The 14,786-nt window shown below is 49.8% G+C and overlaps 1 protein-coding gene across 1 annotated transcript in view; it reads left to right on the plus strand.

Annotated features, from left to right (window-relative positions):
- Positions 1 to 14,786, plus strand: part of CSMD2 (CUB and Sushi multiple domains 2) — a 584,478-nt gene that overhangs the window by 285,548 nt on the left and 284,144 nt on the right. The window contains exons 7-9 of the mRNA XM_036065279.2: positions 1,370 to 1,447; positions 6,380 to 6,467; positions 7,164 to 7,288. Of these exons, the coding sequence (XP_035921172.2) occupies positions 1,370 to 1,447; positions 6,380 to 6,467; positions 7,164 to 7,288 (291 nt within the window). The remainder of the gene's footprint in view (positions 1 to 1,369; positions 1,448 to 6,379; positions 6,468 to 7,163; positions 7,289 to 14,786) is intronic.

Below are 14,786 nucleotides of genomic sequence, written 5' to 3' on the forward strand. Positions count from 1 at the left end.
GTCTGCAAGGAAGCAGTGTTTTCACAGATGCTTCCAGGGAAAGAGGGAGTCAGGAAGATACCCTCGGAGAAGAGCGTTGCAGGGAACTGGCCTGTGTGGCTGAACAAGAGTGATTAAGGTTGAAGATAAGGTCGGAGGGGTGCTGGGAGGGCAGATGGGTCTGTGCAGGCCACTCGAAAGACTGGCTTTTACTTTAGGAGAGGCAGGTTGCCACTGAAGAGTTTTGAGCAGAGATGTAATATGGTCTGACTTACATTTTTAAAGGATCCCTCTGGCCCTTGTGTGGAAAACAGGCTATATGGGGTAGGGAAGATGGGAAGTCATGGCAACCAGGGGGGAAGCACCAGAGACCTGGACTATGACAGATGTGGAAACTGCACTTGGGATATACTTGGAAGGGTTTGATGGATCCTGGTGGATCAGGTGTGGGTGTTGGGTGTGGGGGAAACAGACGAGTCAGGGACGCTGACATGAGTAAAGAACTTGAAAGGCATTTAGCCCAGGGCCTGGCACACAGGAAGGGCCTGGTCACAGTCGCCGCTACCACTGCTGGGTACCCGTCTGAGAGGGGCTGAGCCACCCGGCAGGGGCCAGCTGGGAGAGGGCATGGGGGTCTGGGACAGATGCATCGAGCAGTAGACCCAGAGACAGGATGAAGCCCTTAGAGGCCAGCAGAATGCCTTGGGGACCTGGGGCAGTCAGACACAAAGGAGGTGGATGGCTTCAGAGGAATGGCTTTTGGAACTGTGGCGTCCTCACTCTGGTGCCTTTTCTGTGCTACTTGGCAAACTCCTGATGAGCTGTGGACTGGACTGACATTGGATCAGAACCCAGTTCAGTCATCAGGCCACCTCCTGAGCCAGGCACTATCCCCCAGGGACCTCTGGGACTCAGCTTCCCCTGCCCACAATAGGTCGGCCGGCATAGGCTGGGCTCAGCAAGGCCGACTGGCTCTGCTCCACATGTTCCTCATCCTCCTGGGATCAGCCATGTCCTCTCCCAGCGATGACAGGGATGTGAGAGGACAAGCCCAATCTGGCAGGCACTCTGCAAGTCTTCAGACACATCAGGACCTCCTCCAAAATTCCAGTGGCCAAACCCAAAGTCAAGGGGTGAGGGAATATACCCCACCTTTTTACTGGGAAGAACTATAAAATCACATTGCAAAGTGTGTGGATACAGGGAGGGTGACAATTCAGGGGCATTGCTGCACTCCAGTGCCACCTTTGGTGTGTCCTCACCCAGAGGGACTTCTGGCTTTGACCCACTGTGGACTATCCCAAGCCAAGAGAGGGGATCATTCTAGAAGAACCCCATCCCCAGTCACAGATAACAACTGAAACGGTTTTCCCTCTTACCTCCTCTCTAGTCAAGAAGCAAATTGAGTTGAAGTCTCGAGGTGTGAAGCTGATGCCCAGCAAACATAACAGCCAGAAGACATCTGTGTGTAAGTGTCCGCCTTGCCTGCCCGCCTGCCGGGCCTCTTGCTTGAGGTCAGACCCGCTGGTGCTGTGACCGCGGGGAAGCCAGACGATGCTGGAATGATTTCCCTTCAATCCTGCCTCTTTCCGTCCCGGGTTCTACACATGGACACACTGACCTAGTGGCCAGTGAGCAGCCCCAGGGTCTGACCTTTGCCTCCTCTTCCCCCTCCCTGCACTTCCCTCCCTCCTCCTCTTTCCCCCTCACTTCCCATTGTAACTGCAGTCCAGGGAGTCATTACTGCTACATTTCTCTCTTTATTTTTCCTTTTGAATCACTTCCACCTGCTGAAACAGTCCTCTTTCTGCTCCTTGCCTAGGAGTCAGTAACCCCCAGCTGGGATCTTGGAGGCTGCAGGGTCCCCATTCCAACTCCCTGGGCAAGACCCTGCTCCAGGGACCCTGGACCTGGCTGGGCTAGAGGGTGGACTTCTGCGCTCGAGCCCGTGGGGCAGTGCTGGGATCTCTCTGCTGGGGCACAGGGAGATTTTATCTATGAGAGCATGTTTCTGCTATTGGTGTTTGAACGATTAAAAGGGGTACATCTGATGCTGGGGAATGGGCTGGAATGTCACCCCAGAAACAACTGATGAGAGCCTGTGCTAAGGAACTTTTGGGCTAGAGTATAAGCAGGGGTTCAGGAAGGTTCTGGGACACCCCAGAAAGCTGGACTTGAAAGCAGTGGAGATTTTCCTGAGAACCCCTCAGGTTTTGTTCTGAAGTTGAGTGCAGGGAGCCTTCCGTGGTCGGGGACCCTCCAGATGACCAGCCTTCTGCTTTTCCTTCTCCCCTTCCTTTGCCTTTCTGCTTCTCTCTCCCCTAACCCCTCCTCCCTCCTTCTTCTGCATCCTCTCTGCTGTTTCTCCCCTTCGTCCTGACTCTCTCCGTTCATCTCACCTCCACATGCTCACTTCTCTTGAGGGGCTGGAAGTGCTTCCTGAGAAGGATGGAGAGCAACCATCGGTGGTTCCAAAGCTCTGTGTGGTGTGTGTGGCAGGGAGCTGGGTGGGGAGAGGCCCCGACCGAACGGAACCTGGCTGTGGGATTTTTCTGTGGTCCTTCAAGTCTCTGGGGACTGCTGTCTCTCAGCATTCTGCCCTGCTTCTGTGTCCCACGAGGGTGCCAGGGGAAGGAGTGAGGAGAACCGGGGGTTAGACCAGGAGTCTGCAGAGCAGGCTTGAGCCACGGCCCTGGCCCTCACAGGCTCATTCTTTCTGGAGCCACAGGAGAGGAGAGGAACTGAAGTCGGCATGATTTCACTTCAGAGTTTGCCCTGGAGCCACAGGTGGACTCCAAGGAAATGGCCCAGATTTGGGAGAGCAAGTGTGTTTTCAGGTGACTGTGTTACTCCAGGCACTGGTGTCTCAGTTTCCAAATCTGTGAAATGGGATGCAAAACCTTACCCTCCCTTCTTCCCAAGGGTGCTGTTGGATCTAAGATGGGCCTTCCTGATCTAGGACTTAAGGAGGTCCGTGAACTGGCTAAAAACTACATGTGATATTGTGGGTGCATTTGGGAGAGGGGCGTGTTTTTCATTAGCTACTCAGAGGTGCCTGAAACTCCCTCAGAAAGATGAAGAAACCTTATTCTCATGAAATAATGCAGAAACTCTGAAAAAGATACACACCTCTCTACTACAAGACACTGGTCTTCCCTCTGAGATTTCCTCAGAGAAGGATGGGTGTGCGGCTCAGCTGCCGGGGAGGCAGGCCACCAAATCTCTGCAGGTGTCTGGCCCTTGGTGGCCTGCCCACACTCCCTGTGGACAGATGTCCTGAACTTCAGGAGAGGAATGGACCCCGCTGACCTATCCCGAACCCTACTTACTGCCTTCACTGGGTGGTCCGTGGGTACTACCGACCCCTGGCCATCAGTCCTGACTGCCCACGTGTCCATATCTCCTTCACTTTGGGTGGAAGGCACTGCCTTTCTGAGTGTGTTGCGGCTTCTTGGGGTAAGGCCCACTCTCCCTTTCCTTCTCTGTAGCCAACAGTGAATCAATGCTACAAACATAAGCAGCTGGTTTTGAATAGGCAGGGGAGGCTGGGATTAAGGAAAGAGAGGGGAAAGCCCTCTTGACTCCGTCATTCAGACATAAAGTGTTCACTGGGACTTATCTTTGCTTATTCCCTGGGGAGCCTGGATGTCCGTGCGCTCAGGCCTCCCAGGAAGACAGGGTCTTGGGGGGCTGTGAGTACTGACCCCTGGGATGGTGACTTACTTCCAGCGGGCTGACGAAAGGGGGGTGGCAGGATTGGCTGCGCATGTGCGGGGCTGGGGTTGGGTAGGTGGGCTCTGCCGTGGCCTCTCCTCTCTGGTCCAGCCGCATCCTCATCCCGCAGCCTTTAGCTCTGCGTGCTCCCTGGGTGGTGTGAGTACCAAGCGAGAGGGCAGGAAAGCGCTGTATCATGTTAACGTGCTACCAGGGGCGGCATGGTTCCCATGCGGTGGGCACGGGGGACTGTGGGAGGGGTGTGGTCCGTGGGCAGGGGTGAGTAGGCCAGGCCGGAGGAAGGTGAGCGCTTAGCTGATGAGTCCTCAGTAGCGACAGATCGTGGTGAGGCTGGCTTACCAAAGATAAAGCACAAGTACAGCTCAGGACTGACATCCTCATCTTTTTAGAACAGAGCCTCCCCTCGCCTTTCTATCCCCACCCTGTCACCTCCTTTGTTCCCATTGCTTGTGGAACATGGAGGCTCCAGGAAGCAGGACTTCCGGCTCATTATACCTGCCTGGAGGGTCCTGCACTGGCAGGAACAGTGACATTGCTGAGTTTAGGATGTGGAAGCATTGGAAGGAGAGGCTTAGTGGGGAAGGGGATGGGAGTAGGGGAAATGCCTGGCGGGAGTGACTGGCTTTAACAAGGCAATATGGAATGTTGGAGAAGGAGAGGCTCCCCGAGAGGCCTTGAGCTCAATGCCGCACAACCAAGAAGATACCAGGTGCGTGGCTTGTGTGGTGTCTGTCCAGATCCCCAGGTTCCCTTGGCCAGCCACCCCCTGGGGTACCTGGAGGTTTGAACGGGGCCTACACCAGTCTTCTAACTGTAGAAATGAACTCCAGGCTCCGTGAGTCTGAGATGGGACTCCACAGGTCCCCGGGTGAGGCACGCCCTTGCTCCCTCTCCCCATACTTTAGTCTTCCCGGAGCCCTGGGGACTCTTTCTTTGCCACGTCCATTCCTACACCCTCATGTCCGTCCCCACTGCCAGGCTCTTGTCCTTTGCCTGGACAATCCTAAAACTTCCCAACTGGTGTCACAGGTACCGGCCTCCCCCTGAGCATCTTACTGTGCCCTTCCCCCCCGTCAGGACTCTTCAGTGGCTCCCCACCATTTTCAGGATCAGACTTGAACCCCTTAAAGGTCTGACCTCCACAGCTTCAAATTCCACTCTTCCATGTCACTGGTACCCTCTCTTCTATTCTGGCCACACTGGGCAACCCCCAGTTCTGTTTCCATGTCTTCACTCCACCCCTCTGTGTTCCTCTGTCTCCCTGAACTGCCGTTCCTCTGTCACCATGTGTTCAAATCCTACTATCTCAGACTACTCATGTTAAATGCCACCTCCTCCAGGTAGCCTTCCATGCTTCTCTCAGCAACATAAGACAGGTCTTCCCTCTCAGCCTCCCTGTAGCTGCGTCTTCATCACTTCCCCATTGTGGTTCTGCAGTTTGTTTCTGTTTCATATCTTCACTTGACTGGGAGCTCCCAGAGGACAGTGGTCATATCCGAAATCTGACAGTTGCATCTCCCATGGTATCGAAAATAGAGTCTTGTACACACCAGGTGCTCACTGAATGCTTGCTGCATACCAATGTATGGGAATTAGTGAGTGGGTGAGTGAATGAGGAATGGAGCCGTTGCTCATATTGTGGGACATTGAGTGGGTGGGAGGGACATGGGCCAACTCAGAGAATATTGCTCCACGCTCCCTGTCATCTCTGTCTTGAGGGTGCTGTTGGGACCGTGGGATGGGCGAGGCCTTGAATGGAGCTGTATGCTAGGCCCCAGCTCCCAGTGATACCGAAAGCCGGGAATCCAGGGATGTGAGAGAGCTCCAGCCTCATGAGTATGAGCATCTTGAGAACAATAAACCAGCAGGGTCCAGGGAGTTTCTACCCTCTCCACTGGAGACAGGAGAAAACTGTGTATCCACCACCCCCTGACCAGGCTTCTCCTTTGGCAGAGAGGACCATGCACACGGTTGTATAAACAGCACTCTGGTGTTGGCAAGTGTGAGAGCATCCCACCACCTGCCAGAACCACCACGGGTGCCATCTCTGTGTGGTGCCCTTGGCCGGTGGCATTGGACAGGGGATGCTCTGCTTACTGCTTACTCAGCTTGAGAAGCGGCCGATGGGGAGAGGTTTCTTGGCAGAAATAACCACATTTGAGCTAAAGGCCCTGCTTTGAACTTCAGGCTGCAGCTTTCTCTTACATTCTTTACTGTTCCTGATCACATATCCACCTTTTATTTAACTTCCTTTGAGTCATTTCTCCATTTGGGGCTGAGGTTGGGGGTGATCATCTCATCTAGAGTTGCCACCCCCGGATCCAAAGCACAGGGTGAGGAGGTCACTGGGGGCTGAGGACCGTCCACCTCTGGCCACTGGCATGGGACAAGGGAACAGGGTAGTTGCTGGCTTGGGGTGTCTGCCTCTGAGCACCTATGCTCTTGATGAATTTCACTTGGACTTTGCTCACAAAGGAATTTGTCAAAAGCAGCTCTCCACTTTGCATACTCATGAAACCTGAGCCAGGAGACCCCACAACCCCACACAGCCCCGCGGAGCAGGGCCTCATTCTGTCTCTGTATCCACCCCCCACCCTGAGCCACTGCCCCGGACATGCCTTCCTGTGATTACCCATCTCTGTATGTGCTGTTTTTTGCCTTGTAGTAACTCAGGTTGGTGTGTCCCAAGGGCATAATATGTGTCCAGACCCTGGCATACCTGAAAGGGGCAAAAGACTAGGCTCGGATTTCAGGTAAGACCCGTTTGGGAACTTTCTAATTGCAAAGAAGGGTGGATGGCCTGGTTGGGGGGAAGACAGGGGCTGGCCTTCCTAGAGGTATAATGCAGAGGACAGTGTGGATTGAGGAATAGACACTTTCTGGAGAAGAACTGTGGTGTCTGGCATTCTTTCCTGGGCCAGTCCTGGAACTGGTGCCTGTAGGCTTCAGGGGAAGAAGAGAGCTGCAGACTGCCAGGGATACACAGCACGCCTGTCCCTGGGGTACAGGAACTGCCCTCGCCAGTAATGACGTGCCAGCAGGCAGCTTATGTCTCCCCTCATCTGGAGATCCTAGGGCCCCAAGATGGTACATCTTGTAGAGTTTCTAATAATCAAAGTGTCTTCCCAGAATCCTCCATTTTCATTAAAATTTATGGGTATCATCTACCCACTCTTAGCTGTCCTAACTTATCTCAGAGCATGGCGGTTTTGCTCACAAAGTGACCTTTTAACTCAATCCTAAGACCATTAAATGGTCCAAAAAAAAAAAAAAAGATGAAGAGCAGACGTTCCTTTCAGTGGAGATTTTAAGTGATAAAACAGTGGAGTAGAGATGAAGGGACAGAGGAGAAATAATGTTTGGTGTGGTACTTGTTTGTGGAGCAGGGAAGGACTTGGGTGGGCCTGGTGGGCCCAGGGCTGAGCTCACAGACATGCCTTGTCTCCCAGGTTAGGATCCAGCGTCCAGTTCACCTGCAGCGAGGGCTATGACCTGCAAGGGTCCAAGCGGATCACCTGTATGAAAGTGAGCGACATGTTTGCGGCCTGGAGCGACCACAGGCCGGTCTGCAGAGGTGAGGGTGCCCCGGGAAAGGGAGGCTGGCCAGAAACCGGGCTGGGCAGGGAGGATGGAGCCCAGCTCCTGGTCCCTGAGGGTACACGCTTGCATCCAGACTGGCTTGCCTCGCTCTCGCTGTGCTCCAGGCCTTGGGTTCTGCATTCATTGACTGATTAACTTACTATATTTAGTTAGCACCATCTCTGTATCAAGGCCCATGCTAGGATCAGGAGATACAAAGGTGGGGATGACAGACACGGCCCCTGCCCGGCATGGACCTTACGGTCAGGTGGGGGAGGCACATAGGAAGCAGGGTGCTAGCTCACTGCACAAAGACATCACAACTACACCTCAAGTGGAAGGGAAGTCAGCTTGAATCATGTTACCTTGACTCCCTCCAGTATAACACATATACACCCCAAACCCTCTGTCTCAATGCCTTTGTTTCTTTCCATGTGCTCGACAATCCACAGACCTGTCACCTCTAGAAGAATGCTCTTAGCTAGGCAGGAGTCACGTGGACCATGATATCAGAAGGCTTCTCTGTAGGAATCTTCTAACCCCACACCTGGGCATCTTGTTTTCAAAGGCCCCGCCACCCACATTCCCAGCCATCCCATGGCCTGAGGCTGGGCTGCCAGAGCCCCCGTCCCCCACATCTTAAAATAGTAGACCTGAATGTTTTCCTTCCCTGAGACAGGACAGCAGCTGCCTCTATGGTAGAGAAGCCCCTGGCCTCAACCCCCAGGGCAACGGTAGCTGGCTTTTCATTTCTCCTGCCCTGTGTGCATCTCTCTTCTACTGTTTATGCACATGACCAGAGCTCAGCTCTTGGTGCAAGACTGAGCAGTCTCTCTGGAGTTTGTGAACAAAGCCAACGGTTGCTCTCTTGAGTGCCTCTTTGGAAGAGAAGGTACATTGCCTGCCATAAAGTTACATTCTGGATCCTTCCCAGTTTAAGAAGGAGATGCTTTGCCTCTCTCCAGGCTTATATACTAAGATGAAATTGATGCACAGAAAGGGGTCCAGGAGAAAGAACTTAGATGATGATTACACTAAGGAAGGGACAGAGTTGGAGCTGAAACCCACTCCCTTTTTTTTTTTTTAATGTGTTGTTGAGTAATTTTGGAAGAAGGTCATGAAAATACCTTTGAAAGAAGCTTCAGACGTATTCATTCTCACTCAGCTTCGAGGTGGCCATGACCCACAATTAATAATGTACTTTGTGTTCCCACTGATCTTAGTGATATTATTTCAAAGATTCCACTTAGCTAATATTTTTTAAAAATCAAACAAAAGACAGAGTCTTAGGTATAATTCTCAGCTTTGCCACCAGCTAGCCATGGGCAGTTTGGCAAATCATCCGTTTTCCCTGGCCTTGTTTTCTTAACCATGTAGATAATGGTACCTACCCTACCCATCTTGTGTTAATGTGGGAGTTGTGGATATGGAAACATCCAATGAATCAGAAAGAACTTGATAAGAAAACAAATATCCTCACACTAGAATATCAGCTCAATAGGGCAAGAATGCCTAGAATGGGGCCTGGCAGATAGTAGGTGTTCGATAACAGATGTTGAATGTGCGATTGAATGAATGAATAGTAAGATAGCAAACATTCCATTTCCAGGGAGCCAAGAAACCAGCTGTGTAGAGAGGCATAGAATTAATCATGTCTGAGGACCAAAAGGACCCTAGGCCAATCTGTTCTTTCAGAATTCCTTTTGAGGAACCAGAATAACAGTGCCTTTGGGCAGTAGTGGAATCCGATCTCTCCCAAAACCTTTTCATTGGCAGAAGATTCTTCTCTTAGGACGGGGGATGGTTTATGTGACTATGCCCAGGGTAGGGAGGGACTGGTATTTCAGAAGGAAGTTCACAGTCAAGTGATCACGCTTATCCAGATGTGTTATGTGGCCCATTCAGGTCATGTCCAGTGATTTTGACACACTGGACTCTAAATTCTCTGCCACCCTGTTAACTGAGCTTTGGGCTAAGCTTTACACATCCGTTCTCCTCTCATCCTCTGCCGCTGGGTGGCGGAGGAAAATCATGGGAAACAAAGCCAGGCAGAACTGCATTCAAAGGAAGCCCCCACACTTTGTAGCTGGGTGTCCTCGGGCCAGTCCCTGCACCTATCTGAATCTTTTCTCTTTTTTTCTGCTAAAAGGCAATGATTATAGAACGTGACTACTCCTTGGCATTACCGTGAGGCCTAGAGGAGGTAGTGGATTGAAAGTGCTCACTTAGAAATGATCCAGGAGCATCTGTGAGGCTTGTGTGCCGTCAGGCACCGTCTGCACGCGGCCTTCCCCCGCCTGGGAGCACCCCCTCCTTAGCATCTAGGGGCTGCAGGGTTTTAGAAGCCTGTTCCCTCACTGTCTTGGCCAATTTTACCGCAATCACAGCAGCTGGGGGGGGCACACAGACTTTGACCTAGAGCACAACTCTGCCTCCTATTAGCTTGCTGGCCCTGGGCAGGTTCCTGCCCCATTTTGAGCCACAGGTCCCTCCCTTGTGAACTAGGAAAACAAAACCTCCTCTCCCTGGTGCTGGCGACATTTAAACAAGCCATTTTATGGAAGATGACCAGCGCCAACTGTGGTGGAGAGAGAGGGGCTTCTCAGCGCAGGTAAGAATATGCCACTCTCCCCCTCCTGTTCCCCCCACCCCTCCAGGTCATTGGGAGGGAGGAAGAGACAAGGCAAAGCCTCCTGGGTTTGGACTTGGATGGCCTGTCCCCGGCTTCCCTGAAGGCCAAGGCCTGAGACAGAGATGAGATTCAAGGGTCCTCTCATTGTGGCAGTTTTGAAAGTTTTTCTTTTAATAATCTCTTGTTTTTAATTAGTTAGAATCGCTATCGTAATTGTAATTTTTTATAGAAGTCTAAGTGAACCCCACTTCAAGAATAAAAAGGGACGAAACTCTTTGAATTCCAGGATAGCTCTACTAATAAGCAGGTTATCGAAAGATCACATTCTAAAAAGGATTCACCACTAATAACAGTGGTATTATTTTTCCTCTAATGCATTTGAAATATGATTTGATTTTAAATATTCATTTTCCATGCAATTAATTCTGCTAAAACATGGGGCCTGGCAAATAATAGGTTCTCGAAAAATGTTGCAGGGTGACCTGAATGGATCGGTGATTGAAATGAGCGAACAATACGGGACTGTGCCCTCATTTTGGAATTTGAAATTAGGAATTCACAGGTTTTTCTTCTCTTTCCATCCCACCGAAGAAATAAGTTCCAAAAGAAAAGGGGGGGAAAGAGTTTTGAATTTCATGTGTTCTAGAGAAGTTTGATCATCTAAAGTAGATTGAGGGAAACATGAAACTTACTAATTCTCTTTAGCCCCAGAGAGAGGCGGGTGGTAGAGTACAGAGCTTGGCAGAATTATTTTACAGATAGAGCCCAGTATTTAAAAATCAGCATTTGCAGAAGCCTAATAATAAAGCAGATACAAATGGAGCTTCTTTCACTGAAGTAGGGGCAGGAGATTTAGGGTTGCCCCTCCCTCACCCCTCTCAGCAGCTCCCAAGCTACCTCCAAAGAACCCTGAGGCTCCAGGGAACACTAAACACTAAACCACTGATAGTGGATAGGACCAAATTGACAACCAGGAGACCTGGAGGCCTGGTTTCTTGTGCCCGCAAATTGGTGTTGACAGAGAATAGGAACTGAGTATCAGCCCCAGATGAGATACAGTTACTGAGCCATAAAGTAGATACTCAACAGAAAACCGTACTATTCTTCTCCTTTGTGGAGAAATCCCCTATTTGCTGTACAAATACACATGCATAAACACACACACTCACACACATATATCTATATATACTTGTATATCTCTATAGAATAAAAGCCTTTTTCCCTCCCTTCCCCTATGATCCTCTGTTTTGTTGGAGGGGAGGTGGGTGGAGGGATGGGTAACTGGGTGACGGACATTAAGGACGGTACGTGATGTAATGAGCACTGGGTGTTATATGCAATGGGTGAATGACTGAGCTCTACCTCTGAAACTAGTGATGCACTATATGTTAACTAATTGGATTTAAATGAAGTAATTTAGTAATAAAAAAAAAAAAGAACAAAAGCCTTTTTATGGATAGAACACCTGACTCAGGACTCAGAGACCTAAGTTCAAGTTCCAGCCTTGCTACTAACATACCATATGGCACAGGGTAAATTACCAAAATGTTCTGAATCACCTCCCTCATTCTCATAAGATGGGAGTGAAATGTGGGAAATAGGGCACAAACCAGCGGAATGAAAGCATGACAGTTACAGGTGGCTATCTTCCTTCTTGGTGGCCATCACTGGATCAGCTTCCCAGGCCCACTCCTTAAACACTAATGTTGTTCAGAGTTCTGTTTTTATCCCCTCCTCCCCTCTCTCTCCACTCTGCCCACTCCTACCCCAACCTTCCTCTCCCCTCCTTTGTAGTTATTCCCCGTAGGTGATGTACTGACAGCATGCCCCATTGTTCCCTGAGACTCGTACCTATATATTTGTACTAATGATAAAGCTCCCAGTTGTTACACTATTTGTATTTGATAAAGCATTGCAGTATACATTTTCCATAATTTCTTTATAAGGAAAGTGGCAATATCCATATTTTATGTTTGGCTCAAGCTTGGAGTGGTCAGCCTTCTTGCCCAAGGGCACAAAGCTAATGGGTTGATCTGGGATTCAAACCCTGACTCCAAAGGTACTATTCTACTTGAAAATGGCACCTGGACATCCTTTAGAGTCAATATTCTGGATGGAACCACATAAAACAATACCCTTTTCCCTACTTTTTGGTTAACTTTTATTTTGATTTAATTGTAAACTCAAAGACAATTTAAAGGAAGCGTACAAAGAACAATACACTCTTTACCCAGATTTAAACAACTAATTTTGAGGACTTAACGAACAAGAAGGAAGCTGAGAAGGATCAGTCAGAGAAGTAGGAGAAGAGCCAAGAGGCACCATGAAAGCCAAAGAATGTGAATTTCACAAAGAGAGAAGGTTCAGTAGAATCAGATCCTCCAGAGAGGTCAAGTGCAGCAGAGAGCAGAAAGCAACCACTGGGGTTAAGTGGCTCAACTGAATGGCAAATGTTTGAAGTTGCCTCTGTAAGAAATTGTCAAGGAAACTGAACAAAGACAAGGGAGAGGGCTGACCTGAGCTGAAGCTTCAATTACTATGGAAACCATGAAGCTAGGTGGTAGACTTCATCAATGGCAGATATAAGACTGTTGAGGGCATAAGGGTATTGGTAAAGGTCTTGAAGTCCAGACTGGGTAGTGAAGGGGAAGAGCCAGGTAGAGGTCGATAGGCAGGGAGAAATGAGGGAGCCAGAGGGCTGGAGGGGCCTATATTTTAGACAGCAGGTCCACTGAAACCAAGTCACTCTGCTGGGTACAGAAGCAGCAGGGCAAAGAATGGGATGATGGAGTTTAAGATCTCATAGGTGGACTTATGAGAATCCACCAGAACAGCAGGCCCTGGCTATGCTCATAGACATGGTTGACCTTGGGCAAGGGCACCAGATCTCATGAGGAGGGCTGGCCTCTGAAAGGTGAAGGAGCCATCTCTCTGTTGGAACCAGAAGGGAAGAAGTAGATGAGCACATAAGCAGATAAGAATGCAGATTTGGGATATGGGAGAGAGGGTGTGCCCACCAGATGTCCTCTGTTTCATCCACAGGGACTGAAGCAAGGTCATCAACTGAGAGTGAGGAGAGACCAGGGGAAGGGTGAGAGGTCTGGGGACATGGAGAGGGCATCTGTCTTTGAGCAGAGCATAGAGCTGAATGGCAGAGTCCCTGGGCAATATCTAGGATTCTTTGAGGTGGGTAATCATGAATTTATAGTGGTGTCACTCTTCCTACTCATGTGACTTATCTCTAGCAAAGCTTGACTCTATGAGGGCAGGCCTGGAGAATGTAGGTTGAGGGGTTCATCCGTGATTGCTGTCGTCCAAGCTGATAAAAGGAGCAAGAGACTTGGGTGGATTTGTAAGAAAATGATCATAATGGTAGACCATGGGATCTAAGTTGGATAAGGATGGAAGAGAGGACAGGGAACTTAGGGCTAAAGAGACAACATTGTTGTCAATGGGGTGAGATCTCAATGAAGATCAATGGAGAGTACCTCTGTGGGGTCAGCTAACATTTGTGGAAGGAGATACTGGGGGGTGGGAGAAAACTCTCCACTGCAGAGGACAGCAGGGAAAGCACTGGCCTGGGGAGAAGGAGCCAGACTTCAGTCAAGGCAGGAGTTGGGAGTGGGAGGTTTTGAAAGATGTAGCTACAAGTCGAGGTTTGTTTGTATTAGAATTGGTGGTGGGGACATGGTTTGAGAGGCCTAGGAAAAAGGCAAGGAGGGAGGTCAGGAGCAGGAGAGGCAAGGGAAGGCAGCATGGAAGAAGGTGGGAATACGATTTGGGGAGAAGGGAGAAGACCAGAGGCACTTGCATCTGGAGTAGCTCGCTTTCTGGTGCCAAGCTATTTCCATGCCAGGATTGGCTGTGGGTCCCAGTGGTGTCTCCCAAAGGTCCCCTGGTTGCTGTCTGCAGAGCTTAGGCACAGAAGGTGCTGGAGAAGTCACTTCTAGAAGTTATCCAGAAGAACATTTGATGGGAAAAGGCAAATAGAGAAACAGCAACATGTGTTTATTCATTTATTCAGATGTTGTCTGAGTACCTCCCATTTTGCCAGCCTGTGTGGGTGGCATTGATGAGCTAACCATCCTGTGGTGGGATCCCAGGGGCTGTCTGTTCAGGGGGATGTCTGTCTGTCCACAGACCCCCTCCCCCCGACCCTACCCAGACAGCGGAGGGAAAAAGCTGGTGCTCCAGTCTGAACCTATTTTAAGGTGCTCCCATGTTAGCTGTCTGCACATTGTAATATATTATTTAAGCCCTTAAAGTGGTAAATGCCTTTTTGACCTGTTCTCTCTAATGACCTTCGGTGTGTTTCAACAGAATGCAAATACCATCTAATTTTCAGAAACAAGTGCAGGATAAATTGAGTCTGAAGGTGAGGGCTTTTAAGGCAGCAAAACCTGACTTTGCAGAAGAGATATAAATGGTGCTGGTGGAGATTTGTAGGAATTACCTATAGGGCTAGGGTTCTGAATCCACAAGTCCCCCTTGCAAAGGTAGGCGGGATCATGGTTTTGGTTTTGATGGTCTTTTTCTAATTTGTGTACTAAAGTTCTCAGCCATGGGAAAAATTCCTAAGTGAAGAAATCAAGGAAGGTAGGAAAAAGATTTTTGGGCCTTTAGAAATGAATGAACATGGCTTTGGGAGTCCCATAGTCCCCTTTGTGGAATATTGATGACATCCCAGGACCTGAATGAGTCTTCCCATCCAGTATCTCATCCAATTTCATCCTCATCATGCTTCAATGAGGTGGTATCACTAGCCCCATTTTACAGATGAAGTAGAATCAGAGAGCCTTTCCAACTTAACCAGCAAATGGATTTCAAATCTAGAAGGCTAAGCTGGTAAACCCCACAGCCT

The sequence above is a fragment of the Halichoerus grypus genome, chromosome 5 (assembly GCF_964656455.1).
Source record: "Halichoerus grypus chromosome 5, mHalGry1.hap1.1, whole genome shotgun sequence".
NCBI classification, from domain to species: domain Eukaryota; kingdom Metazoa; phylum Chordata; class Mammalia; order Carnivora; family Phocidae; genus Halichoerus; species Halichoerus grypus.